Source organism: Dasypus novemcinctus, chromosome 10 (genome assembly GCF_030445035.2).
Source record: "Dasypus novemcinctus isolate mDasNov1 chromosome 10, mDasNov1.1.hap2, whole genome shotgun sequence".
Classification (NCBI taxonomy): Eukaryota; Metazoa; Chordata; class Mammalia; order Cingulata; family Dasypodidae; genus Dasypus; species Dasypus novemcinctus.
In genome coordinates this window covers 12,851,761-12,878,910 of record NC_080682.1, presented here as the reverse complement: position 1 = coordinate 12,878,910, position 27,150 = coordinate 12,851,761, and the positions used below count along the sequence as shown (strand labels likewise).

The 27,150-nt window shown below is 64.9% G+C and overlaps 1 protein-coding gene across 1 annotated transcript; it reads left to right on the top strand.

Annotated features, from left to right (window-relative positions):
* Positions 1-27,150, top strand: DAGLA (diacylglycerol lipase alpha). Its single transcript, XM_071217988.1, is given in 21 exon segments — positions 1-233; positions 1,248-1,386; positions 1,774-1,985; positions 3,338-3,439; positions 3,870-4,008; positions 6,845-6,932; positions 8,879-9,013; positions 9,542-9,619; positions 11,374-11,498; positions 14,732-14,885; positions 15,395-15,478; positions 15,589-15,666; positions 16,075-16,155; positions 17,852-17,974; positions 17,976-17,995; positions 18,360-18,428; positions 18,740-18,812; positions 19,965-20,161; positions 20,816-20,945; positions 21,453-21,640; positions 23,704-27,150. Coding segments are annotated over 20 exon segments (3,147 nt in total). The 5' UTR covers positions 1-233; positions 1,248-1,291; the 3' UTR covers positions 24,680-27,150.

Genomic DNA, 27,150 nt, shown 5'->3' with positions numbered 1-27,150 from the left:
TGGCAGCTGGATGAAGTGGCTGTCCCAGGGAGAGGGAGGCGCGCTGAGCCGGTCATGCCGGCCGGCCACCGGGCCCCACACCCCCGCATCCGCCCCGGGGACCCTGCCCACTGGCTGAGGAACACTCGGCAGCTTCTTTCCCGAGCGATGCCAGTCTCCGAGGACACACATTTTCCCCGGAGCCATCCCCCCGGAGAGGAGGACCTGCCGCCTGCCCCTGGACCAGGCGCCGTGTAAGCCTCTGCCAGCCTGGGGCAGCGGTCCCCAGTAGGGTGCCAGCCCCCACAGCGGGGCCTCCTCTGCACAGTTCAGCGCAGAGCTGCCCAGTAGCCCCCGCCGGTGTCTCCCGGGACCACCCCCTCCCTGCCCCCGCCGCTGTCCTTTGTCCTGGGGGCTGGGGGCCCTGATTCCTGGACACTCCTCTCTAAACTCGCCGGCAGCTAATTTGAATCTAACTGCTTCAGAGAGTTGGGAACCAGGGTCTCTGGGATGCTGGGCTCGGGGTAGAGGTGGGAGGTGTGGTTGCCAAGAGGGTGGGTGACCCTGCAGGGGCTCACCTTCCACCTCCCAGCAGTGGTGGCAGATGGTGCCCCAAGCTGCCCTCCGCGTCTCAGCTGTGTCCTTCCCTCCGGGAGGAGCAGCTGTGGCAGGGAGTCCTGTCCGACGGGTGCCAGGCTGAGCCACAGATCCCGCTCGCGGGGCTCCGCCCACAAATGCTTGCTGAGCACGCACCCTCCGAGGCCATCAGTCCCAGCCCCCAGCCCCACCCACGCCCTCGTCCCCTCTTTCCCCGGGCCCTGCAGCCCTCCACTTGCCTGGCCTGGCTCGTTCTGGGTCTGGAAGCCCCTCCGCTCCCCCAAGAACTGTGCACCCTGAGCCAGGTCTCACCGTGGAGGGAGTGGACGCCGGTTCCCGGGAGGGGGAAAAGGAGTGCACCCTGGTCTTGAACGGAGCTGGGCACTCGCCGTCGGGTAACCCAGACAGAGGCCGACCCCAAGAGGCCAGGGCCAGTCCTGGGGGCGGGAGGAGACCTCCAGGGTCAGGCTGATGCCAGTGTCTGGGTGCTGAGGCCCTTTGCGTTGCCTCCAGGGGGTGGAGAGGCTGGGAGGCCGGTCCTGCCCAGGGATGGGCCGGCGTTTCCCGTGGGCCGGAGGCCCCTGGGCCGTGGGAGCCGGGACTGGCCAGTGCTGCCGGCCGCACCCGGGCAGGCCCCGCAGCAGCCACCCGGTCCTCCCGCTTTCTCGCAGGAGGTGAGCGCCAGGCCCGCTGAGCCTCCGCAGAGCCGCCAGCCATGCCCGGGATCGTGGTGTTCCGGCGGCGCTGGTCTGTGGGCAGCGATGACCTTGTCCTGCCAGCCGTCTTCCTCTTCCTCCTGCACTCCACCTGGTGAGTGCCAGGGGCCGCAGTCTGGGGAGGCAGGGCTGGAAGGAGGCCCCCCGGCCGTCCGCACCTCCCCGCCCCGGCCCCTGTGTCCTGCCTCTCTCGGGCGCCCAGCTCCAGCAGGAGCTACCTGAAACCCCCCCACCCCTGGGCTGAGACCCCCGTGGGCTGGGCCGTCGCGGGGCCGACCCCAGCACCGGGAGGCATTGCTGGGGCCGTCTCTGCACGCCGGCCGCTGGGCTCCCTGCGCTCGTCTCCCCATGCCTGAGCCTTTCCCTCCTGGGTCCTGGCCACCCAGGTTCTCCGGGGAGAGGCACCAGAAAGTGCTCCTGTGCCCGAGGCCAGGCCGGGGCGGGCTGCGGGGGTAGACCTCTCACCCGGTGCCCCGCGCAGGTTCGTGATCCTGTCCGTGGTGCTCTTCGGCCTCGTCTACAACCCGCACGAGGCCTGCTCGCTGAACCTGGTGGACCACGGCCGCGGCTACCTGGGCATCCTGCTGAGCTGCATGATCGCCGAGATGGCCATCATCTGGCTGAGCATGCGCGGGGGCATCCTCTACACGGAGCCCCGCGACTCCATGCAGTACGTGCTCTACGTGCGCCTGGGTAAGGGTCGGCCGCAGGCCGGGCCCCGTGCCAGCGCTGAGGCGGCGGCAGGACAACAAAGCAGACCCGAGGCCCAGCCTGCAGGGGCCGGCGTTCTAGACCAGGGGTGGGCACACGGCTGTCCCGGGGCCACGGCTGGCCCCACCGCCTGCTTTTGTAAATAAAGTCTCTTGGGAACACAGCCACGTTCCATTCCTCTGTTGTCCGTGGCTGCTCAGGCACTACAGCCGCAGGGTTGAGACGGCGACGAGACCACGCGGCCCTCAAGGTTTAAAATGTTTACTCTCTGGCCCTTGGCAGCCGAAGTTTGCCAGCCCCTATTCTAGATCATTCCCATCTCTTCAACTGCTTTGTGAACCTTCTCAAAGAAGCCCCGAGGGGGCCCGGACCAGCTCCCCAGGGCACCAGCCTGCATCCTTTCCTCTCCCTGGGGCCTGGGGTCGGGCTCCAGACTTGGCCTTGCCGGATCATTCACAGCCAGTGCTTCTCTTGGGCCTGCCTGTCCGTGCATTAACCTCATGGGGAGGAGTCTCCAGTCGTCTCACTTTACAGGGGAGGAAGTGGGAAGGTTTGTTAGCTCCCTCAAGGTCCCCCAGCTCGCCAGGGTGAGTGTCAGAGCTGCGGTCAGACCCCAGGCCTTGTGGCCCTGAAGCCTGACCTCTCGGCCACCGTGCAGCGCTGCCCGTGGAGCCGAGGCTCCTGAGGCCCCCCGGGGGCTATGGCCCCCTCTTCGTCACCCGCACCTGTTTCCGCAGGCCCTCCAGGTCTCCCTGCCCCGGCCCTGGCCACGGGGTGCACACCTCAGACCTGCTGGCCGGCCTTCCTCCTCCCTCAGCTTCCACAGGCCTCTTCCTGGGGGCAGCTGTCTCCGTGAAATGAACACGCGCTCACCTAACGTTTCACGCTCCCGGGACATAGACGTTGTCACCCCCATTTTACAGATGAGCAAACAGAGGCTTGGAGAGATTAAGTAACTTGTCTACAAATAAAGCTTTCTCATTCCAGACTTCCTGCATGTAATTCCAAAGTCCTGAGCGAACAGGGAAATACCTCTCCATCATCTGCCTTCCCAGTCGCCTTCTCAGGAGGCATCGAGGGGACCAGGGGTGGGCACATCACAAGGGATCCTGCAGGGGCCAAGGGGTCGAAAGTGGGGATGGGACAGCCCTGTGCCCTGGGCCCCTCAGCCGCTCGGCCTGGGGGGAGGCCGCTGTGTGGGTAACACCGACCCACCGCCTCCTGCTGCGCTGGTGCGGAGGCCTTGCAGGACGAGGGGCCAGCCTGAGGCCCTGGGCTCCCTCCTGGCGGCAGGCGGGTGGCCGCCCTTCAGCCGGGCCCTGCTCTCCTTGCAGCCATCCTGGTGATCGAGTTCATCTACGCCATCGTGGGCATCGTCTGGCTCACTCAGTACTACACCTCCTGCAACGACCTCACTGCCAAGAACGTCACCCTCGGTACGTGCCTCGCTGGCCCCCGGGATGGAGGGGACGGGGTCATTTCACAGTGGGGAGGTTCAGGTGCTGTCTGTGAGGACAGCCAGCAGGGCGGCCGGAGAAGCTGCTTCCTCCCTCCTCGAGGTCGGCCCCCTGCCCTCGGGGTCCCTGGCCTGGGGTGGGCACAGAGCTGCCCGAGGCAGCAGTTGAGGCTCCTCCTCCTGGGCTCCCCAGGCCATCTGGGGATGTGGCCTGGACATCTAGGCCACAGCTGCCTGCTCTGTGCCGAGGGTGGCCTCAGCGAGGGGACAGCCCCCGGCCAGAGGCTGGGACCAGGGGCTGCTGAGGCGTGTTGCCAGGCCCCAGAAGGATTAGGGTCGGGAGGCTTCGGTGCCCCCTAGGAGGTGCCCCCAAGGTCTCCACTTCTCGCTTCTCCCTGCCGCCCCTGCAGGGATGGTCGTCTGCAACTGGGTGGTCATCCTCAGCGTCTGCATCACCGTCCTCTGCGTCTTCGACCCCACGGGCCGCACCTTCGTCAAGCTGAGAGCCACCAAGAGGCGGCAGCGCAACCTGCGGACCTACAACCTGCGGTCAGTTGGCTGGGCGGGCGAGCCGAGGCGAGGCCCCTGCTCTCCAGGAGAAGGGGCCCCCACCTCCCAAACTGCGGCTCAGCCCATCGTGAGCCGTGGGCGTTGTTAGCCAGAGGCGCAGCCTTCCCGTGCCCCCGTGTCCTTGTCTAGGAAGTGGGAATGATAACAGCTCCTGCCTTGTGAGATTTAAGTGAGATGCCACATGCAGAGAGGTTAGTAAGACGCTCCTGTCTGGGAAGTGATCAGTAGCCCTCATCACCGTCATCATCATCATCGGTGCTGTCCACAGCTCTAGTAGTAGCAGGAAATACTTACAAACTGAACCAAGCACAGTGTGAGTGCATTGCAAATATTAACTTTCAACAATTTCATGAGGTAGCTCTTATCTTCACCCCATACTACTGATGAAGAAACTGAGGCACAAAGAGGTTTTTGTGACTTGCCTGGGATCACACCTACACAGCTAACTACTAGGTTAGTCTGCCAAAGGATTAAGGGGTCCAGAAGGCTCCCTGGAGGTGGTGAGTTTTGCATGGTGTTTTGAAAAGGAGGAAATTGGTAGCACGGCAGAGAAAATGGGGTGGGCCTCCAGACAGGGCCACAGCTACACCTGCTGATGAGCTCTGCTGTGAGTTAGGCCCCGCACTGAGTCCTTCACACAATTAGTCCATCTGGTCCTTTCACCAGCCCTGGTACAGTTGGGATACCCATTCGACAGGTGAGGACCCAAATCCCAGAGAGGGCCCAGAGGTCATGCCCCTCGCCCTAGGTTGTGTTGGCGAGGCCTTCCGTCTCCAGCCCAGAGCTGCTGGGAGCCCCCAGTCAGGGGAGCAGGTGGCCCAAGTCCCACTGCCCAGCAGGTGGCTGTCCCACCCCCCCCTCCTGCACCTCCGTGTCCAGCTCATAGAGTCACACCGTGCAGGGTGTGGCCACTTCCCAGCCCCAAACACCAGATCTGGGAACCAAGGCCCCTGAGCGCCTTCTCTCTCCAGCTGCAGCTGGCTACCACCCCCCCCCCCCCCGCTGTGTTCCCTCTGAGCGCACGCCCCCACCTGACCTGGTTTCTGGGCTCCCTGGGCCCTGGAAACTACTCTTCTCCCAGACTCTCGTCATCGCCTCTGGGGCCCAGGCCAGCCAACGCCTTTGCAGTTGGCGGTTGGCGGTTGCTGTCATTTTAATTAGAAAGCTTTCCTGTGGTTTCTGGGCCCTGTGCAGGTGAGTAAGAGACCTCAGAGCTCCCTGGCTCCCGCCTGTTGGGTTTTCTCCAGCTCTTGGGCAGGGCTGAGGAGGGCAGCCCGGGCCATTCTCCCCATTGGCCCCTGAGACAAATAAGGAAACTCGGAAGCCTGCAGCCTGCAGGTTTGAGGACAGCCCCCTGCCCTCCCCGCTGAGCCACACTGGTAGGTGGGTTGAGGTTTCAGAAATGGGGAAGCTGGCCAAGTCCTGGGCCCCTTCTCCTCCCAGTGACCTCTGGTGGTGGTGGTAGGTGGGTGCCCCCAGCACTCCTCCCTGGGAGCCTCGGCCTGTGCAGGAGGAGCAGCCTTCTGCCACCTTAGCGAGCCATGGCACAGGGGCTAGCAGGGTCCGGGAACCTTCTGTCCAGACTTGGTATGCTTGTCCCTTTCTTCCTTTCTTGGTCTTGGGAGCCTTACTGATGCACTAGGCCAAACCCGTCTCCCACATCACTCCCTGGCGTGCATAATGGGTCCTGCAAGGAAGGGCAGAGTCAGCGCTCCTGTCAGGCCAGAGGCCCCGCTGGCAATTCTCCTTGAATTTTTGAGAGTCCCGTTAGGTTAGAAGGGGTTCAAGAATGCAATGCTCTGGGCATCCAGCTGGGCCAGCACCGGTCCCTTCATCAGGGCAGATGGGACACTGGGTTAGGATCTGTAAGGCTGCACAAGTTCCTCCAGGCTGGCAGCTCCCAAGGCAGCAGTTCCCTTGTGCCCTTTTCCAGACCTTCCTGTGGCCCTGGAAAGCTCCCTGGCCTGGCCCTGCTTGCGGCCAACGACTTTGTGGAGCCAGGGTGGGGGGCAGGGAGACCGCCCGAAGGAGGGCCCGGCCTGGCATTTCGGATGCTGCTGAGTGCCTCGGGGGCATCTGAGGCCCCCCCTTGCCAACCCCTCCTGACCCCCAGTGTCAGGCTCTTCAGGGACCAGCAGGAGGCTGGGCGGCACCAATGCAAGCCCCTGCCTGCTCCGCTGGGAGATTTGCGTTTTAGTGCTGGGTGGGCCATCTCTGTGCCCCAGACCCAGACTTCTGGGCCCCCAGCATTGGAAGAGCCTCCGTGGAAGAACTGACCCATCTCAGCCCTTTGGCTGCAGGCGCCCAGACCTGGCCCCCATGGGGCCTGGAGAGGGGATGAGAATGCAGAGGTCCAGGCCTCTCCCCACTTCCGTAACAGTCCAAAGGGAGGCGCAGGGCATCATTCAGCCCCGTAAGCATCCCGTGGGCACAGAGGCTGTGAGTGTCTGAAATCCTTTCAGATGAGAAGCAGGCATGTCCATGGGGTCTGTTCCAGGCCTCGGAACATGTCAGCAAAGAGGCTTGGCACCCTGCTGACGTCTCCCAGGGCCCTCGCTTGAGCCTGGGGACACCCGGGCTGCAGAGCAGCTCCCACTTGGGGCTCCCAGCTTCCGAGGCCCCAGCCTCGGCCAGTGGCTCACCGTCTTAGCCAGGGTGCAGGGGTGCTCCCAGGGTCACTGGCCACCCGGCCCCGACAGGGCCCCTCTGGTGGGGTCCTGGGAGCAGGGCACCCCGTCTCCATAACACCCAGGCCCACCCTTCTGACCTCTGCTCCCGACCTCGCACATTCCGACCCTCCCTCTCCCGCTTTCAGGCACCGCCTGGAGGAGGGTCAGGCCACCAGCTGGTCGCGCAGGCTCAAAGTGTTCCTGTGCTGCACACGGACGAAGGACTCGCAGTCAGTAAGTACCGGAAGTCGCTCCCCTCAGGCCTCGCGCCTCGCTGCCAGGCCTTCCAGGGGCCTTCGGCTCCCTTGGCCACATCGGGTGCCGCGAACTGGGCAGGGCTGGCGGGGGGGACGAGCAAGGGCATGGCCCGCTCGGGGGAGGGTTGACAGGCTCACACCCCGTGTGAGACGGCCGCCCACTTGGTTTTCAAGGGAACAGAAAGAGTTACAGACCTTGCATCGGTCCCCTTGCAACTGACAGTCTAGTTTAGGAGAAGAGATGCTCAAAAAACCCAGGGCCACCTAAAAACCAAGGTAAGCAGCACGTCACTGGCTGCAGCCTGATCTGGAAGCGCCGTCCCAGGCGGAGGGGGCCGCCGGAGCTTCGGGTGGAAAGCGCCCCGAGCACTCCTAGTCGGCGCGCAGTCAGCCTTCAGCAGTTGGGAGTGCCAGGGCGGCAGGAAGGTGGGGCCAGCGTGTGGGTGGTCCTGAGGGGGGGAGGCCTGGACGGGGAGGAGAGGCCAGGGCCCTCACGGTCCCCGGGTCAGAGCCCTGCAGCGCCACAGGGACCTCAGAGGTCCTCGAGTCCCACCCCTCGTTTTGCAGATCAGGCAGCTGAGGCCCAGAGAGGTGGAGTGACTTGCCCCGCGGCCCACAGCTAGTTAGTGGCAGACCCAGTGAGGTCAGGAGGCGGCTCCTCACTGAGCCAGACAGCAGAGTGCGCTCCATGGAAGCCCCCGAAAGGCCTCGAGTGGCTCCTTCCCACCAGCAGCCCCTGCTGAGCCGTAGTGAGTAACTGAGTGCGAGAAGGTCCCGAGGCTCCCCGGTGGGTGGGGAGCACCCCCACGGGTCCCTCGCGGGGGTCTGGAGGGGCCCACAGGCGGGCCCTGCAAGGTGGCCAGCGGAGGTGGGGCTGCCAGGCCTGCAGGGCCGCGGTGGCGCCTGGCAGAGAGGTGCCCATCCCAGGTGGGGCCCCAGGGCCTGGTTCCCGTCAGACCCTGTCGGCCCACGGGTCCGGTGCAGGCCACAGCCAGTTTGGCGCCTCGGCTGTGTTTCTTAGAACTTTCGCCTTGGATGCCAGCATTTAAAAATCAGAGGTGTTTCAAAATTCGTCTCCATTTCTGGCTCTGGCGACACAGGCCCCCTTGCAGGGGCAGTGGGCTGGGGCTGAGCAGCAGTTGGCCCCGTGCGGGCCCAGTGGGCATTCGAGTTTGCCCTCCTGGGTTTTTTCTTTCTTACGAGTGCCAGACCCTGGAGGCCGAAGCCCAGTGAGAGAGACCCCAGTCACCCTGAGTTTATTCCTGCTGCAGCCTCCCCTGCGGGGCCTGGGATCCAGACGCCCAGCTTAGCGGGAGGCAGGCGAGACTTGAGGACAAGGATTTGGAGGGAAATCAGAGGGGCCGTGAGCCCAGAGATCACACCCCCTCTCCAGGCACACTGGGGCGGGGGTCCCCGAGTCGGCGGCCCCGGGTGGCAGCAGGAGGGGGTCCTGAGACCTGGGACGCTCAACGGAGCCACGCTTCTGTTGCCGGGAGAGCCAGGGCGCGGTCCTGTCCAAGGTCACAGCTGGTGGGAGGCTGGTGGGGAAGCAGCCAGGAGCTCAGTTTCGGCTTCTTGGCTGGAGAGAGAGGCTGGGAGAAGCGAGTTCAGGCCTTGAGTTGCAGGGTCTGGGGAAAGAACAGGAAGTGGCTCCAGTTGGCATCTGTGCGTGCTGGACAGCGAGTACCCTAGGAGCTCCCGAGGAGAGCGGAGGCTCCGTGGGCGGGAGGTGGAGGACGGGCCCGAGGGGTCCAGGCCTGCAAGGCCGCAAGAGGGCAGGCGCTGCGGAGGCACCAGGCGAACTCACGAGGGGCCCACGGCAGAGAAGGGCCGCCTCCCAGCCCCCCCGGGGGCTTTAACGCCCGGCCTCTCGTCCTCTCTCCTGCTCCCCGCCACCGACTCCTGCCTCCCCGGGCTTCGTAGGATGCCTACTCGGAAATCGCCTACCTCTTTGCCGAGTTTTTCCGGGACCTCGACATCGTGCCGTCCGACATCATCGCCGGCCTGGTGCTGCTCCGGCAGCGGCAGCGGGCCAAGCGCAATGCCGTGCTGGACGAGGTGAGCGCGGCCGGGCCCCTTGTGCAGCCCACCGCCCCCCGCGCAGGCCCGTTCCTGCTGCCTCCGCTGCTGTCGGGCCCCCAGCCTCTACCCCACCTCTTGGGCTCTGGGGGGTCTGCTGCGGCTGCGTCCCTCCCCTTCCCCAGTTCATCCCTGGCATGGCTTCTGTGGGCTGGGCCTGCGCGGCTGCGGCAGGGGCACTCTCCACCCGCACCTGCCTGTCTGCCCCACCGTCACCCGCTCCAGTGCACCAGTCAGGGTCTTTCAGTGTCTCCTACGGTGTCAGCCTCGCCCGGGCTGGGCTACAAGCCTGCCCACCCCAACGCCTTGAGGCTCCGGCCGGGAGGGGAGCAGCTGCAACTGAGGCACCCTTGGATTTTGGGAAACTGTGACTGGGCCCTGGAAGAGTCAGAAGCCACAGGCTTCCTTGGGCTTCTCGGGCCGAGCCCAGGGCCCGGCACCCCGTTTCTCGGTCAGGTGGCCAGGCCGGGGCCAGCCAGCGGCCATCGCCTCTTGCGCGTTTTGCAGGCGAACAACGACATCCTGGCCTTCCTGTCCGGGATGCCGGTGACCCGAAACACCAAGTACCTCGACCTCAAGAACTCGGTGAGTCGGGGCCCGTGCAGGATGCCCCGTCGTCCTTGGCCTTCAGCCCTCCCTCTTCGGCGGGATGTACAAGCACCCACCCGCCGGCTGCCCCGCAGGTGTTGGCCGCACCTGCTCCTTCACGGGCCTCATTCTCATCTCTGCAGAGGCCTCTCTGCTCAGACCAAGACCCCCTCCCAAGAACCCCCCACCCCGCTGAGCCCACAAGCAAGAGCCCTGAGTCCCACTAACCGGTGCCGGGGTGTCTGGTCCTGGCCTCTGAAGATTACAGCCCCTGGGTTTGCAAACATTTTCTGGTAGCAGAAATCCCGTGTGTGGACAGGTAAAGGCGGTGCCGTCTGGTGGCGGGGTGGGGGTGGGGGTGGCCCAACGGCCTGGCACAGCCCAGGCTGAGCCCCAGCCTGCGCTGGGGAGAACGGGCCTAATTCAACTCTGCTGCCTGTAGCGTGACCTTGAGCAAGTCCCTCACCCCCTCCAAGCCTGTCCCCTCTGTACAGTGACTCTGGGCTCCCCACCACACACACACACAGGGCCATTGGGAGGTCCAGAGTGGGGGTCCCATGAGATGTCTTGGCCTAGTTCCCAGCACAGGGCCAGGGAAGGATCGTACAGGGAAGAAGCTGCTAGAAAGGATTCATTCCCACGCATCTGAATCCATGAAAAGACCCCACTCGGCAGAGCAGGCATCGGGATCCTCTCCCACCAGGGTCCGCCCAGGCTGGCCCGGGACCACCCCGCCTCCTTCTAGGCCGCGGGGTCGGGGCCAGTGGCCGTGGGCCGAGGTGCTGGGGCGCACACCTGCCCCTGGCAGAGGCTGCTGCGCCCTGTCCACTCCTGGCCCCACACAGGCACGGAGGGGACGAGGCCTTCCCCAAGCCCTCCGCATTCCTCAAGAGCAGACGTTTCCGGCCCTCTGGGCCCTGATTAAAGCGCTACCTGTTTCACTGCACGAGATGACTAATCACCCTCTTTAACTTTTACGATGTGACTAATGCCCTCTAAGAACCCGCCACATCCTTGTGTCCTCCGGTGCCTGGGGCTTCGCGGGGGACACCTGGGCCTCCTGCCACCCCCCTGCCCCACCAGGCCGATAACAGCCGTGGTGCCGGCAGCAGCCCCTGCCGCAGACACACGGTTTCGACCTGGCTCCTTCTCCAGAGAGATGCCTATCTCCCCCAGACGCACCCCCTCCTCCTGGCCCCAGCGCCCCGGGACTCGATGAGTCAACCCAGAGTCTCCCTGTGTTTCGGACAAAGAACCTGAGGACTCGAGGGCTGGCTCCTCCGGTCAGGCCGCCTGCTGACACCCCCAGCCCCAGCCGCCGCTTTGGGGGCCTCTCGTGGTAAAATTGCAAAAGCCATCGCAGCAGCCAAGTCCCCTCCTGATCAGGGCCTGGTGGCTGAGGCGGCCCGACGGCCCCTCTCAGGCCTCTCCTTCCTTCTCGGGAACACAGCCTAGGAAATCGATCTAGTGCTCTGAGTGCTTTTCTGTCCCCAAATCATTAATTCTGAGACTGGAGCAACAGGACAGATCTCCGGGGAGTTCGCGCCCTGGTTGCATGGAGATAATTAGGGAAATGCAATTATCGTCTGGAGGAACAGGTCCTCCTCCAGGGCCCCCAGCAGCCCCTCCCTGCCGGGGGTGGAGCGGCGGGGGCACACACAGCCTCCTCCTCCCATGGAGGGGAACGGGGGGCCCGGGGGCCGCAGGCAGGAAGGGCGGAGCTGACCCCCCTGCCTCCCCATCTCTTCCAGCAAGAGATGCTCCGCTACAAGGAGGTCTGCTACTACATGCTCTTCGCCCTGGCCGCCTATGGGTGGCCCATGTACCTGATGCGGAAGCCCGCCTGCGGCCTCTGCCAGCTGGCGCGGTCCTGCTCGTGAGTACCCCCACCCACCCTAGCGAGGCCGGCCCGCCCGCGGGAGCCATGCCGCCGTCAGCCGGGCGCCTGCCGTCCTGCCCCTCCCTTCGGCCAGAGCTGCTGCTCTTCTGCCTCTTCCTGGGGCCTCGACCTTTCTAGCTCTGCCTTCTCCCAGTGCAGGGAAAAGCAGGGGCTTTGGAATCACACGGCTCTGGGGTCCAGCCTCAGTTTCCTTATCTGTGAAACGGGGACACAGGCCTCCTGGGCGGTTTTGAGAGGGTTAAATGAGACTGCCCAGCGCCTGGCACTGCTGGTCCCCTCCCTCCCTTCCGGCTTCGCCCCCTCTGCCGTTCTGGACCATCCCTTCCTGCCGACACTTTCCCTGCTCTGGGATCCCCTCCTGGGTTCCGCCTTTCAGCAAGAAAGAGGGTTTCCTGGGAGAGGCCCGATCCGTTGAGGACTCTGGAAAGGAACCAAGGAAGCCCTTTAGTCGGAGGCTCCCGCCCGATCTAGTCAGCCCGAGCTCCGAGCCCTGGCCTGCAGCCTGGCCCCGCCCACCATCGGGGACGGGGTGGGCACCCCTCTCCTAAGTGGGCCAGGTCAGCGCCCTGCTTCCGGAAGCTCCCCTCCCGGTCCTGGTGTCTCCGCCCTCAGCCCGGGCAGGGTGGAAGGAGGACAGCTCCCTGGGCACCTTGCTCCGTGGAAAAGGCTGGAACGCTGGGCAGGCAGCGTCTGCCCTCGGCCCACAGCAGCCACGCCCCTTCCTGGAGAACACTTCCTCTCGGCCTTCTGCTCCCGGCAAACGGGGTGGTGCGGGGGACCTGGTTCTTACCCTCTGGATCCCCAGCACCTGCTCGGAGAGAACTAAGCACAACCCCCCACCTTTTCTGGCCTGCCCATGGCTGGGGTTCCTCCCTCCATCCGTGGGAGCCCTTGCATGACGGAGAAGCTTCTCAAACTGAGCAAAGGCTACAAAATGAGACCTGGGCTCGACCAGGCCCCACTCCATTACCCCCTGGCAGGGTAGAGGCATCTCTCAGGGCCTCAGTTTCCCCATTTGTATGGGGAGGAGGGGCATCTCTCCTGCCTGATCATAAACATTTCAAAATCCAGGAGTCACTGGTAGGTTTCAGGAGCAGGCAGGGCTGGGGTGCTCAACAAACAGGAGGGATATTGGCGTTTGTATCAGGCTTCTTGGAGCAAAGAGAGAGCCCACCATCGCTAGACCCTGGGAGGCCAGGTGCCTGCTGGGAAGCACCAGGTGCCCTAGGGACAGAGGGGAGGCGGGGCCAAGCCCAGGCCATGCAACCAAGGGGTCAAGACTGTCCCCAGCAGCGCTGGGTCCCAGGTGCCACCGGAGGGAGGGCCGTCCTCCCTGGGGGGCGCACGGCAAGGGAGGACTGCCCGCTGCCCTGGGGAGACCCCGCTCAGCTGCAGCCTGTCCTAGCCATTGGGCCAGTCTCCCCCTCAGGGCCAGTGCCATCCTCAAGGACGCTGGGGGGCCCTCCTGCCCACGCTGCTGGCCCTGTCACCCCAGTTGTTTCCCTTGGCCCCAAGCACCAGCTCAGACAGCCCTGTCCCAGGAGAAAGGGCCCCCCTCCCCCTGAGCTCCTGTTGTTTTCTGGCCCTTTGACCTCTCCCAGCCTTGGGAAGGAGCCTGGGACTTAGAGCCTCCAAGCGCCCCTCCAAGCCCTACATCCCAGAGTGAGGGTCCAGGCTCAGCTCTCCCACCTCCGCAGGCCACGCCTTATGGCCTCCCCTCAGCATTAGAGGCGACACCTGCCTGAGCACGGCAGGTGCGGGTGGGCAGGGGCTCCCCCATGGGCCCGTGGCCAAGGCTCTACCAGCGTGCGTTGCCCACGGGTGAGCGCTCTAAATCCCAGGACCCGTGGCTTCTGAGACTCAGGTCCACTCTGAAGTTTCTCAGCGAGGCCTCTCACCACTGGAAAGCAAGTTAACAGCCCTGCAGGGGCTGCCCTGAGCAAAGGCAAATCTCTCCACCTCACCGAGATCGAGGTTTCTTATTCAAATCTCAGGGTCCTGTCATGACGCTGGGTCACCAGCCCGGGCTCCTGTGCAGATCTTTGAGTGCTGGCGCCCTCTGGTGGCCCGAGGAGCAGCTGCACCCCCGGGCTTGCTCTTCATTCCTTGGGGGAGCCTGCTCTGCCCGGTGGCGCCTTGGGCACTGGAACTAGCAGTGAACTAGAGACAAAGCCACGCCCTCTAGAGCTCCCGTCTAGGGGGAGAGGCAGCCGGTACCCAGGCACATAAAGGCAGAGCATGTCGGAGTCGACAGGGGCTCTGAAGCAAATAGAGGGCATGTGTCGTCAGGATGGGAGACACAGGGGCGGAGAGACTGGGGAAGGGACTCGTGACAGCAGGTCAGGGGGGCTGGGGGCCAGCTGGGAAGGAGCCCTCGGCCCCTGTAAGGATGCTGGCCTTTCCAGCGGGCAAGAGAGGAGTCACCGTTGGGTTTGAGCAAACAAGTGGCCAGGGCTGACTTCCATCTTTTGAGGCTCGCTCTGGCTGCTGAGTTGAGAACTGGGGGCAAGTGTAGAAGGGAGTGACCCTCCAGGAGGGCGCTGAAAGCTTGCAAGAGAAGGAAAACAGCCTCTTGGTCCAAGGCGAGGAGGCAGTGGTGGAAAAATCTGTTGGGGTCTATCTCTGAACTCAAAGGCAGAGCCGGCCGGATGTGGGCTGTGAGAGGGGAGAGAAGCCAAGGATGGCTCTAGGCTGAGCACCTGGAGGACGGGGCTGGGGAGGCCCGCGGGGCGCGCGCTGGGGCCGGCTGTCGGTCTCCGGACTTGGGGCCCGCAGAGGCTGAGAGCCTGCTGGGTGTCGAGCAGCCCCGTGGGGTAGGTGGTTAGATAGACAGGCATTTGGAGTGGAAATAGAAATTTGGGATTTGTTAAACATCGATGGTATTTTAAAGCTCAAGGCTGGCCGAGGAACCCTGGGAGCAAAAGCCCGAGGGCTGAAGTCTGGGCCTTGCTGACAGGCGAGCAGATGAGGCGGGCCTGGCCTAGAGGCCCAGGGGGTGTCGGGGAGGCCTCCTGCTATCCAGGAGAGTGGCTTGGGGGGGACGGAGTGGCCCACTGGGCCACCTGCTATGGAGAGGTCAAGGGAGATGAAGGCCGGGAACTGGCCGTGGACTGGGCAAGGCAGAGGCCTCTGGGATGGGGCTGAGAGGCCGGCTAGAGCCAGTTCCGGAGAGGTCCCTGGCCCTGAGCCCCCTGCCCCCCCGCCCCCAGGTGCTGCCTGTGCCCGGCGCGGCCCCGGTTTGCCCCTGGAGTCACCATCGAGGAAGACAACTGCTGCGGCTGCAACGCCATTGCCATTCGGCGCCACTTCCTGGACGAGAACATGACCGCCGTAGACATTGTCTACACCTCCTGCCACGATGCGGTGAGACCCCCCCCCCCAGTGTCAGGACAGGCCAGGTGGGAGGGCCAGCAGGAGCCCTTGGCTTTCTGGACGCGGCCGGCTGTTGCCTCCAGGCCTCCCCTGGTGGGCAGACCAGAGAGGGGCCCCTCCTGCTCTCCACACCCTGACCTGCACCCCTTCTGGGCTGGGAAAAGCAGGCACCACCCCTGCACCCAGTTTGGGGTTTCCCCGTCCCAGCCTTTTGGGGAAAGTGGGGGGTAGGAAGCAGTGGGAGAGGGGACACGTGGTTGGGGGGCAGTGGCTGTGGGTGGTGGTTGCTGCTCAGGATGGGCCACAGGCCTGGCAGCAATCCATCCAGGCTCAGTGGGTGGGAAGGTGGAAGAGGGGTGGGCAGGGGCAGCTGGGGAAGGCAGAGGTGGGGCCAGGCGGGCAGGTCAGGACTAGGGGGGCGGTGGGAGGAGGGGGGAGTGGGCAGAAGCAGCGTCCTGGCTGGGGAGGGGCCCCTCAGGCTCACGAGCCACTGCCTCCAGGTGTATGAAACCCCCTTCTACGTGGCTGTGGACCATGACAAGAAGAAGGTGGTGATCAGCATCCGGGGCACCCTGTCCCCCAAGGTACACTGCCCCTGGGCCCCCCACCCACTCGGGACTCCCTCCCACTCCCTGGAGGCGCCCGCTCCCCTCCCCCACCCTCCTCAGCCCCGCCCCCATCTCCTCTCCCCCAGGACGCCCTGACGGACCTGACGGGTGACGCCGAGCGCCTCCCCGTGGAGGGGCACCATGGCACCTGGCTGGGACACAAGGTACCCCTCCTGGCTCATCCTAGGGCCCACCTTCCCTCCCCCCACGCCGTCAGCACGCAGACGGGCAAGCTTGCTGGGGAGACCGCACAGAGGGCTGTGGGTGAGCCCGGGAGGTCCACTGCAGCCCATCTGCGGGGACCCCACAACCCTGCCTGGCCCAGATCCTGTCCCCAGAAGGCCCCGAGGAGACTGCTGGGAAGAGGGCCCCTAGGTTTCCTGTAGACCCACAACTCCTCGGAGCCTCAGTTTTCTCACCTGCGAAATGGAGATGATCAGAGTGTCGGCAGCCCCACACCCTGGATTGTGGTGGGGGACGAAGGGGAAATGGGTGGGACTCTGGGAGCTGAGGGCCGCTGTGGGCACGTTGGACCCCCGTAATGCCCCGACGCCTCCGCTCCTCCTCCCCAGGGAATGGTGCTCTCGGCTGAGTACATCAAGAAGAAGCTGGAGCAGGAGATGGTCCTGTCCCAGGCCTTTGGGCGAGACCTGGTGAGCATCTTCCAGGCCCCTGAGCCCTCGCCATGCATGGCTCTCCCCGCAAGGCAGCAGGGGTGGGGGGGATGGTGGTGGAGGCCACCCAGCCCCGCTCCTGCCCGCTCAGTCCCTCTGACCCTCTGTGCTTTTGGACCAGCTCCTCAGGGTACCCCTACCCGGCCCACCCACAGCTGTGGAACTCCTGCTCCGGGCCAGGTGCTGGAGGCAACCGAGAGGATTCGGGTGTGGGTTTCAGAGCTTCTTAGAGGCACAGGCCTGTGTCAGAAGGACATCGCAGGGAGAAGCTCCAAGTACCGAGAAGCGTGACATAGAACATAGCACAGGCGGCAGACTTGGCCCAGTGGTTAGGGCGTCCGTCTACCACATGGGAGGTCCATGGTTCAAACCCCGGGCCCCCTTGACTCGTGTGGAGCTGGCCCATGCGCAGTGCTGATGTGCGTAAGGAGTGCCGTGCCACGCAGGGGTGTCTCCTGCGTAGGGAAGCCCCACACGCAAGAGTGCGCCCTGTAAGGAGAGCTGCCCAGCGCAAAAGAAAGTGCAGCCTGCCCAGGAATGGCACCCTCCACAGGGAGAGCTGAAACAAGATGACGCAACAAAAAGAAAGACAGATTCGTGTGCCGCTGACAACAGAAGCAGACAAAGAAGACGATACAGCCAATAGACACAGAGAACGGACAACCAGAGTGGGGGTGAAGGGGAGAGAAATAAATAAATAAAATAAATCTTAAAAAAAAAAAAAAGAACAAAGCACAGAGCAGACAAAGGTGCTGCCCCGGGTGGGGTCGGTCTGAGCCCTGCCCACCAACATCTCCCTGCGCAGGCAGCTCCTGAGGCACTGCTGACTCCCCTTTCCAAAGCAGAGCAGTTCCTGGCCTCGGGAGACTCCAGTCTAGTTGTTGAAATACAGGGATAGGGACAGGTAAGCAGATGACGATCATACAGTATAATCACTGTGACAATGGGTCTCTCCCAGGTAAGATGCAGGGTCTAGGATGGTGGGAGCCTAGCCTGGAAAATCAAGGGGGCTCCCCACGGAGGTAACTTCTGAACAAGGTTTTGAAGAATGAGTAGGAATTTTTTTTGTTTTTTTTTTTTAAAGATTTATTTATTTCTCTCCCCTTCCCCACCCACTCCGGTTGTCTGTTCTCTGTGTCTATTTGCTGCTGCTTCTTCTTTGTCCCCTTCTGTTGTTGTCACCAGCACGGGAATCTGTGTTTCTTCTTGTTGCGTCATCTTGTTGTGTCAGCTCTCCGTGTGTGCAGCACCATTCCTGGGCAGGCTGCACTTTTTTTCGTGCTGGGCGGCTCTCCTTATGGGGCGCACTCCTTGCGCGTGGGGCTCCCCTATGCGGGGACACCCCTGCGTGGCGTGGCACTCCTTGCGCACATCAGCACTGCGCATGGCCAGCTCCACACGGGTCAAGGAGGCCCGGGGTTTGAACCGCGGACCTCCCATGTGGTAGACGGACGCCCTAACCACTGGGCCAAGTCCGCCGCCAAGTAGGAGTTTATTAAAATCATCTCCCTCAAAAGCCGCTATGGGGGTACCTAGCTCCTCCCCTCCCCCAGTGGCCATGTAGACGAGCTGTGACCCCAGGATTCTGGGAAGCGCCCCCTGCCTCCCTGGCATCAGCTGAGATGGTCAGCTTGGCAGGCAGGGGGTGGGCCCTCAGGCGTCTCCCTGCCCCCAGGGCCGTGGAACCAAACACTACGGCCTGATCGTGGTGGGCCACTCGCTGGGCGCGGGCACCGCTGCCATCCTCTCCTTCCTCCTGCGCCCGCAGTACCCGACCCTCAAGTGTTTTGCCTACTCCCCCCCCCGGGGGCCTGCTGAGGTGAGCAGCCTGGGGCTCAGGGCTGGCGGGGGAGGCAGACGGGCCTGGCTGGAGCCAGGACTGGCCGGGGCTGGGGCTGGACGGGGCTCTCTGGCTTCGGGTCCCTTCGGGGCCTGGTGGCAATGGCCGGTCTACACACAGGCTTGGAGCCTGTGTTGCCAGGGCGAGTGGAGAGCGGAGGGGGCTGGGGTCAGGGTCTCCCGCTGGCACGTCCTCACCGGCAGGAAAGGTGGGGAGCGGGCAGCCCCGCCTGGTGCCTGGGAGCGCCCAGAGGCCTTGAGCCAAGAAACAAAGCCCGGGAGCGCTGGGCAGGGCCTGCGCCCCGCTGCCTGGGGCCCTGTTCTCAGCCTGGCTCCCCCTGCAGCGAGGATGCCATGGAGTACTCCAAGGAGTTTGTGACAGCCGTGGTCCTGGGCAAGGACCTCGTCCCCAGGCGAGTCGCTCCCCTCCTTCCGTGGTCCCCTGCAGGGCCGCCCCTCCCTCCTCGGGCCATCCTTCCCAGCCCCCGCGTCCTCCCCGCACCTTCCCACCCTCAGCTGCCCACTGACCCGACGAGGCGCTCACAAGCGCTGGTGCCTGCCCTGCCTGTCGCCTCCTTCCCCCAGCCCTGCTGATCTGCAGCCCCCTCCACGCGCCCCATGGCCCGGCCGACTCGACCTCCTGCTCCTGGGGCCCCGGTTCCCCCACCCTGCACGCCTCCCGGGCCCGCAGGCTGACGTCCCCCGCCCTGCGCCCGTCCCCCAGGATCGGCCTCTCGCAGCTGGAAGGCTTCCGCAGGCAGCTCCTGGACGTTCTGCAGCGGAGCACCAAGCCGAAAGTGAGCTTCCCCGGCTCCCCTGCCCGGGCACGCTGGCCTCGGGGCCACCACGTCCACCCCGGCCCTGTCCCCTGCCTGTCCCTTGGGGCAAAGCCCCAGGAGCCCCAGCCGTGGAAGGCCAGGACTGGGCTGTGGCTGGTGTCATAGGGACCTCAAGCCGTAGAGCTTCAGCCTCTCAGAGCCCACCCCTTCCAAGCCTGGCCTTGCAGAGATGGGGAAACTGAGGCCTGGCGTGGGCAGGGGCCTCGCTTTCGCTCACACAACCGGGTATGACGCGCCAGGGCTGGAAGCGAGGGCTCCTGGGTCGTGGTGGCCATCACACAGGGCTGGGCAGTCAGGAAGGTTCCCAGGCGCAGGGAGGGCCAGGATCGTCCATGCAGGGGGGCCGGGTGGGGTTGTTCTCGTCTCCCCCCCGGGGCCAAGAGGAGAGGGCCAGCCCTTCCCAGCCTGCGTCAGTGCTTGGAGGAGGCTGGGCGTCTCTTCCTGGGGCACGTTGCCTTCAGTGTGCGGGCTGGGGGGTGGGATGCTGGGCAGGCGCCCCCTGAAGAGGTGGGCAGGCCCTGACCCCCACTCAGCCCCAGCCCAGGTGCAGCAAGTCCCAGCAGGGGCCCACGGCCCTCTGAGGCAGGGCTCCCAGTGCCGGGAGGCTGGCAGGGCAGCGGAGCCTTTGGGGACCGCCTCTGCCCAGAGGCACCTGGTAAGGGATAGAGCTGCCCTCACCAGACACATCACCCGCATCGCCAGGCCCCGCGATGCACAGTCGAGGACCAGCCCCAAGACGCCCAGCCTGGAGGGGCAGCTGGACAGCTCCGGGACCTGTTCCGCCTTGACTTGCAGAATGATCTAGAGCGATGCCCTTCCTCCCGCTGGGCCTGTTGCCCTGTCCCCTAGATGATGGGCTCACTGGGTCTTCCTGCCCTTTCCAGCCCTGAAATTCAACCCCTGCGTGTCCTCTGAACTTGGCACGTCTTTGGCCATGACGGCCACTGTCCACTTCAGTCGCTCCCCCTTCAGCAGGCACCGGCCTCTAATGCTCTGGCCGCTGCCCGCCCTCTGCCCCTTCACCGTCCCAGCTTCCACGGCTCACCTGTCGAGACGGTGCCCCCCCGCCAGCCCTCCACCTGAGCAGCCTCTGCCCCCACCCCTGCACAGTGGCGAATCATCGTGGGGGCCACCAAATGCATCCCCAAGTCGGAGCTGCCCGAGGAGGTGGAGGTGACCACGCTGGCCAGCACCCGGCTCTGGACACACCCCAGTGACCTGACCATTGCCCTCTCGGCCAGCACCCCGCTCTACCCACCCGGCCGCATCATCCACGTGGTCCACAACCACCCTGCCGAGCAGTGCTGGTAGGCGCCCCCAGGTCCCAGGCCAGCCGCTGCGGGCGGCAGTGTCCAGGGCACGGGAGGACAGGGCTGGCGTCCGCTCACTGGGGCTGGGGCTGGGGGCAGAGGCTGGGAGACGGCGGCCCAGGGACCCACACAGGGCCACGGAGGTGGAAACAAGGGCCAGCCCAGAGCAGGGCTCTTCCCCCAACATCACCCCCTTCCCTGGCCCTCCCCTGTCCTCCGGGGCAGCAGCTGTGGTTCATTTGAAAGCGGATCCCTCGAGGGGCTCACCCCTAGGGCCCTGGCCGGCTCATGCCTCAGTTGTCCCTTGGCATCTTCACAGGGATTTGTTGGCTGTCAGCTGCCAGCAAGGGTGGGGGCTGGGGCAGGGGAGAAAAAAAGAGCAGGCAAGTAGACAGACTTCTCGTAGCCAGTGGTCTTTGAGAGGTCACGGCAACAGAGGTGTGAGCCAGGCCTGCCCAGGGCCGGCCTCCCCGGGCCTCCGTGTGGCGCCACAGACGCCCATGGCTGGGATGGAGGTGAGGGCCGAGGGCCGGGCGAGCACGACGAGGCAGGCCCGGGAGTCTGGGAGAGCAGGGGGCCGCCCAGTCCCCCCCCCCACCCTGCTAAGCAAGGCCCCCCTCAGCGTCCCTCTGGGCCCTGGGCCCCCCTCAGCTGCTGCGAACAGGAGGAGCCCACGTACTTCGCCATCTGGGGTGACAACAAGGCCTTCGATGAGGTGATCATCTCGCCGGCCATGCTGCACGAGCACCTCCCCTACGTGGTCATGGAGGGGCTCAACAAGGTGAGCCGGTGGGCACGCCGCCTGGACGCTGCCGCCCCCTCCCAGCCCTGCACGCCCCCCGCAGGGCTGGGAGGAATTGGAGGCATGGAGAGGTTCGGTGGCCCAGCCAGCCTTCCCCAGCTGGGCTGCGGTGCGGCCAGTAAACCCCACTCAGTCCTTCAGCTCCACCCATCAGCTCTCCCCACCTCCCCCTGTGGCCCCGCGGTGGGGGTCCAGGAGCCTCCCAGGCTGGGCGATGTCAGGACCCAGGCACCTTGTCCCTGCCGCCTGCGCTTGACGGGCGCACAGCCGAGCAGGGCCAGCCTCAGCCAGTCACCAAGCAGCGGAAACGAGGCTTGAGGCCGAACCCAGGGGAGGAAGACTCCAGCCTGAGGGCGTGGGGGGGCGAGGCATGACCTCAGGGCCAAGCCCAGGATCCTTCCCGGGGCTGACCCCACGAGGATCGGTGGCCTGAGATGGGTGGCCCTGCCAGCCCCACCCGCCCTGGCTTTCCCATCCTGTGCCTAGGTGCTGGAGAACTACAACAAGGGCAAGACGGCCCTGCTCTCCGCCGCCAAGATCATGGTGAGCCCCACCGAGGTGGACCTGACCCCCGAGCTCATCTTCCAGCAGCAGCCGCTGCCCACTGGGCCGCCCATGCCCGCCGGCCTCGCCCTGGAGCTGCCCAGCACAGACCGCCGGAACAGCAGCGTCAAGTGAGTCCTCCCACCCCTGCCCCCGCTCCAGCTGCCCCCCACACCCCATCACCGAAGAGGGCCCTTCCAGAGGTTTCCCACCTGGGCTGTGGCGCGTCCAGGCACACACGGGCCCACAGACCCACAGCCACAAACACATGGCCTGACCCGTACCCGTTCAGACACAAACAGGTGGACACGCGTGCACTTACGTACGTGCACACAGACACGCGTGTTTGCACTCCAGCTTTCACATGCATGACCCTGTGCACATGTGCACGTTAGTTCTTCTTTCCTTTTTTTTTTTTAAGTATGGAAGCTCAAATATAAAATGTAGATTTTTTTTGTTTGAGCTTTACAAAAACAAGAAAACAAAACTTCTTTGCGGTCCATAAAAATTGACGGGAAAGCAGTTGGCCAGAAGAGCAGACGGGTCAGCAGGGTCCCCCCACCAAACGTGGTCTCCGTGGGCCGGGCGGGCCTGCGCAGGACAGTGCCGAGGGCGGCCTCTCCCTCCCAGAGCCGTCCCCTGTGTCCCAAGCAACTCCCAAAACGCTGTGGAATCAGATTTCCAGCTTGTCTTCTATCTTTTACCAACCACAATTATTTCATAGAAATTTTTTGTTTTGCCTTTTTTTTTCCTTACGCCAATGTAACAAGAAGGTGGGAGAGAAGGTAGACAGTGTAGTGTATCTTATGCCTATAAATGGAGGGAGGGCAGGAAGACAGGGGCCTGGGGCGACCAGTACACGTGTACGGACACACATGCATGTAGACACATGTGTACACACATGTAGATATATACGCACATGCTAAGACAGGTGGAGACATGCTTAGGGTGCATTTAGACAGGCAGACACGTACCCAGCCTAGACCTAGACCCACCCAGATACACAGATGGGCACATAGCGACTGACCCACACCCTGCACAGGTGTCTAGTTTACTTGCTTGTACACGTGAACATGGAGGTGTGCACGCATGCTTGGCAGTGTGCCCCTGTGCAGGCCTGAGATGCCCCCGTGTTCACACCCACGCTGGGGGCTCAGGATCCTCCTGCCTTCCTGGAGCGCCCCCCTCCCCAGGTCCTGTGCCCTTGGCCATGGATTTGGCCAAGGAGCTGCTGAGAAGGGCCTTGGGGAGGTCCTCGGCCTGGCTGCTTCCCAGCCCTCGGCGGGGACACCTGGACATCTCTCCCTACCATCCGTGCCTCTCCTGTGGCCGCAGCATGACCAGAGGGGGCAGCCAGTGTCCGGTTGCAGCGACCTGTGTCCACCCCCTGCCTGTCCTTCACTCCCTCCCTGTGGGCTGATCTGGGGAGCCCAGGGGTAAGGGGGGCCACCACCCTTACCTCCAGGACCACTCACCCAGCAGGTGGCCACCCTGTGGGAGACGTAGGAGGAACCCCAGAGCAAGGAAGGAAGTGGTGGGGTCCTGGGGGCATAGAGGGGAGCTGGCCTGGAGGAGTGGGAGTGGGGGCAGTGGGGGCAGCTCTGGACAGGGCTCCCTCCTCTTCCTCCTCTTCCTCTCCCTCTCTCCCTCCTCCTCTTCTCCCGCCTCCTCTTCCTCTCTCCCTCCTCCTCTTCCCCTCTCCCTCTCTCCCTCTTCCTCTCCCTCCCTCCTCCTCTCGCTCCCACCCTCCTCCTCTCCCTCCTCCTCTCCCTCCCTCCTCCTTCCCCCCTCCCTCCTCCTCCCTCCTCCTCTTCTCCCTTCTCCTCCTCTCCCTCTCTCTCCTCCTCCTCTCCCTCTCTCCATCCTCTTTTCCCATTGCACCATTGCCTCATGAGGGACCTGGGGTGGGATAGCTCGTCCCTAGCTCTCTGGGCCTCAAGCTCCCATCACTGCTGTGATCAGGGTCCCCAGGAGGTATCCCAGCGACACTCCTGCAGCCCTAGTGTTCCCAGCAGCAACCCTTTCATCTTTCATCTTGGGTTCTTTTTGAGTTGTTTTTTTAAAGTAAGGGTTCCCTGTCCCCAAGCAGCTTCACACCCACCCTAGCTCCCACCCCAAATTCCTTCCAGCCAGGGAGCTGGGATGGGTCTCTACCCCGCTGAGCCATCCACCCACCTCTCCCTGCCCCCTGTAGGAGCAAGTCCCAGTCTGAGATGAGCCTGGAGGGCTTCTCGGAGGGGCGGCTGCTGTCCCCCGTGGCCACGGCAGCGGCGGCGGCGACCCGCCAGGACCCCGTGGAGCTGCTGCTGCTGTCCACCCAGGAGCGGCTGGCAGCGGAGCTGCAGGCCCGGCGGGCACCCCTGGCCACCATGGAGAGCCTCTCGGACACAGAGTCGCTGTACAGCTTCGACTCGCGCCGCTCCTCGGGCTTCCGCAGCATCCGCGGCTCGCCCAGCCTCCATGCGGTGCTGGAGCGCGACGAAGGCCACCTCTTCTACATCGACCCCGCCATCCCCGAGGAGAACCCGTCCCTGAGCTCGCGCACAGAGCTGCTGGCGGCCGACAGCCTGTCCAAGCACTCACAGGACACACAGCCCCTGGAGGCGGCCCCGGGCAGCGGGGGCGCCACTCCCGAGCGGCCCCCCAGCACGGTGGCCCACGGCGAGGAGAAGGAGGAGGAGGAGGGGGTTGGCGAGGGGGGCGGGCCGGCGCCCTGCGGCGAGCTGGCACTGCACGATGGGCGCCTGGGGGACTCGCCCAGCCCCCAGGTGCTGGAGTTCGCCGAGTTCATCGACAGCCTCTTCAACCTGGACAGCAAGAGCAGCTCCTTCCAGGACCTGTACTGCATGGTGGTGCCCGAGAGCCCCACCAGCGACTACGCCGAGGGCCCCAAGTCGCCCGGGCAGCGGGAGATCCTGCTGCGCGCCCAGTTCGAGCCCAACCTGGTGCCCAAGCCCCCGCGGCTCTTCGCCGGCTCAGCCGACCCCTCCTCGGGCATCTCGCTCTCACCCTCCTTCCCGCTCAGCTCCTCGGGCGAGCTCATGGACCTGTCGCCCACGGGCCTCAGCAGCCAGGAGTGCCTGGCAGCCGACCAGATCCGGACTTCCACCCCCGCCGGCCGCGGGGCCAGCCCCGCCAAGCAGGACGAGCTGGTCATCTCGGCCCGCTAGTGCCCCGGGAGCGCGGCCAGCCGAGGCCCAGGCCAGCACGGGAGGGTCCCCCCGGGGCTGGGCAGCTTTAAGGAGAGGCCCCCAGGGGCCAGCCTAGCCTCAGGCCCGGGGCCTGGCTGCCGAACTGGGGGTCCGATTCCCTACCTCAGCTTAGGGCCCCCAGAGCCAAGGCGGGTGGGAGCTGGGCCTCCAGACGGGCAGGGCTTGCCCGGGCAGCCCTCAGCCCTCTGAGCCGGACCGCCCCCACGGGGGCAGCCTGGCAGCCCCTTCTCCGGGAGCGGCAGCAGCCAAGCTGATGCCCCATCACTGCCCTCCGGCTGCTCTCCTGCAGCCGAGGGGAGTGGAGAGCAGCCCCCTTCCCACGTGTTCTCATCCATGGGCCAGGCTGGCATCGGCCCTGGCCAGCCCCCCAGCTTTGGTGCCTGCTGGCCAGCCCCCTGGGGTGACCGCCCACCACGGTGGCCCGCAGTGCTGTACATGTTTACAGAAGCTGCTGGACTTGGCTCAGGATTTGCCCTGGGCTTGTGAGCCTCCCATCCCCCGACTCCCCATATCGTGTTCAGCGCCCCCCGCCGCCCCCCCCACCATGCCGAGCAGGGCAGGGGCCAGTCCCCACAGGGCCCAAGGCTGACCTGGAGCCTGGAGGGGCTGGGGGGCTGGTCAGGGCTGCTGTCTCTCTGCTTGGTGCCCCTCATGCTGACCCCTTCATCGATGGGCCCTGGGCACCCAGGTGTGCCCAGCCTGCCTGCTGCTTCCTGGCTCCCCTTCTGCCCCCAGGGATGCTGGTGCTTGGTGGGTGGAGGGCACCGGTGTGGTCACCCTGGCCACCCAGCCAGCACCCCTGGAGGAGGGAGGGCACCCAGAGGCCCCTTCGATGTCACTCCCCCATGCCCAGGCAGCCCCAGGCCCTGGGATCTGCAACCAAACATGCCTCCGCCCCTGCCGGCTCCGCCTCCCGCTGGCCTAGGCTCCAGCTTCCTTCCCTCCCAAGCCCAGCGTCCTGTCTGCAGGAGGCGGGGCCAGGAGGCAGGAACTGGGGGGCCTGGCCAGAGACCCTCTGCCCACTGCCCAGGCGAGGGACCAGGAGGGCCAGGGGCTCTGAGGATGGCCCTGCGCAGCCAGAGGCCCCCCACAGCCCTCACTTGAGGGGCTCCTTCCCCGCTGGGTTTAGGAAGCAGTGGGGAAGCAGAGCCCTGGCAGTCCCCAGAAGCAGGGAGGGGGAGGTCGTGCATGCGCGTGTCGGGCGTGTGTGTGCATGTGCATGAGTGTGCACCATCCTGAGGAAGGGGCTGCTGGAGCGCCCCCTGCCCACCTGCCGCCCCTCCCGGCCTGCTGAGAAGTCAGCGAGCCAGACGGCCTGCGCGCTGCGCGGCATGGGCTCCGGAGGGAGACGGCCTGACTGCAGGTGCCGGTCGTTCCCGGGGGCCGCTGCGTGCCGAGGCGCTGACCGCCTGCTTGTGCCTTCGCCCCCTTGGAGGCATGGTCCCCCCACTCCAGCCCCCGCCCACCGCCTCCCTGGGTCCGCCAGGCTCCCTGGACTGGGACCCCCCACTTCACTGTCATCCTCTGTGGGCCAGAACCCCGCCACTCACCCCGTCCCCTCAACACGCACCCAGCCGGTCCTGGCCTGAGGGCTCCCCTCGGCACTCCTGCCAGCCCTGACACCTGGGGACAGAGACCGGGGAGCTGGGCCTCCCTGCGCTCTCCATGCCCCCACCCCTCTCCGTCTGCAGGGACACCCCTGTGGAGGGCCCTGCTGGTGGCAGAGCCTCAGCCCAGCACAGAAGCAAGACAAATACCGTGGCTTTTCAGAGTTTAACCATCGAGAAAACCTTAAATCAGAGTATCAAGTCCCAGTGAGCACCCCAGCCAGTGGCAGGGAGAGGCTAGGGCTCTGGCCTCTGCATCTCTCCCCTGCCAGGGCAGTTTCGGGGCCTCTCAGGCAGTGGGTAGCCCGCCCATGCCCAAGACTGAGCCTTCAGGGACAGACCCCCCCTCGCCCCCAAGGCTGCAGCCACACGGTGTGCCAGGCTTGGGGCTGGGGCAGGCTCGGACTCAGCCCTGGACATCCCAGGGTGGGCACCCATGCCACCCCCGCAGCCCTGCCCCCCTCCCCCAGCCTCCGAAGGTTGGGCCTGCTGCACGTCTCTCCCCCTTCCCCACACCACACTGGGGGGTCTGAGCCACCCCCCTCAGCCCGGCTCAGACCGACCCCAGCTGGCCTGTGTCCCCAGGGCCTGGGCGACCTCCATATGCAATGGGTAGCGGAGCGGCCGGGCCCCACGGGCACCCGCCCTCGTGACGTGCCATTCTCCCGTGACTCTTTTTGTACTCTAATGTATGAAAGATCCAAACTAATATTGCTGTAAAAAGGAAAGACAAATTAATATAGCTTATTCTATAAATATATCTGTATATAAGGGTTTCTGTATATTGTATAGAGCTGTGTATAAACTGGATGTAGAAGCACA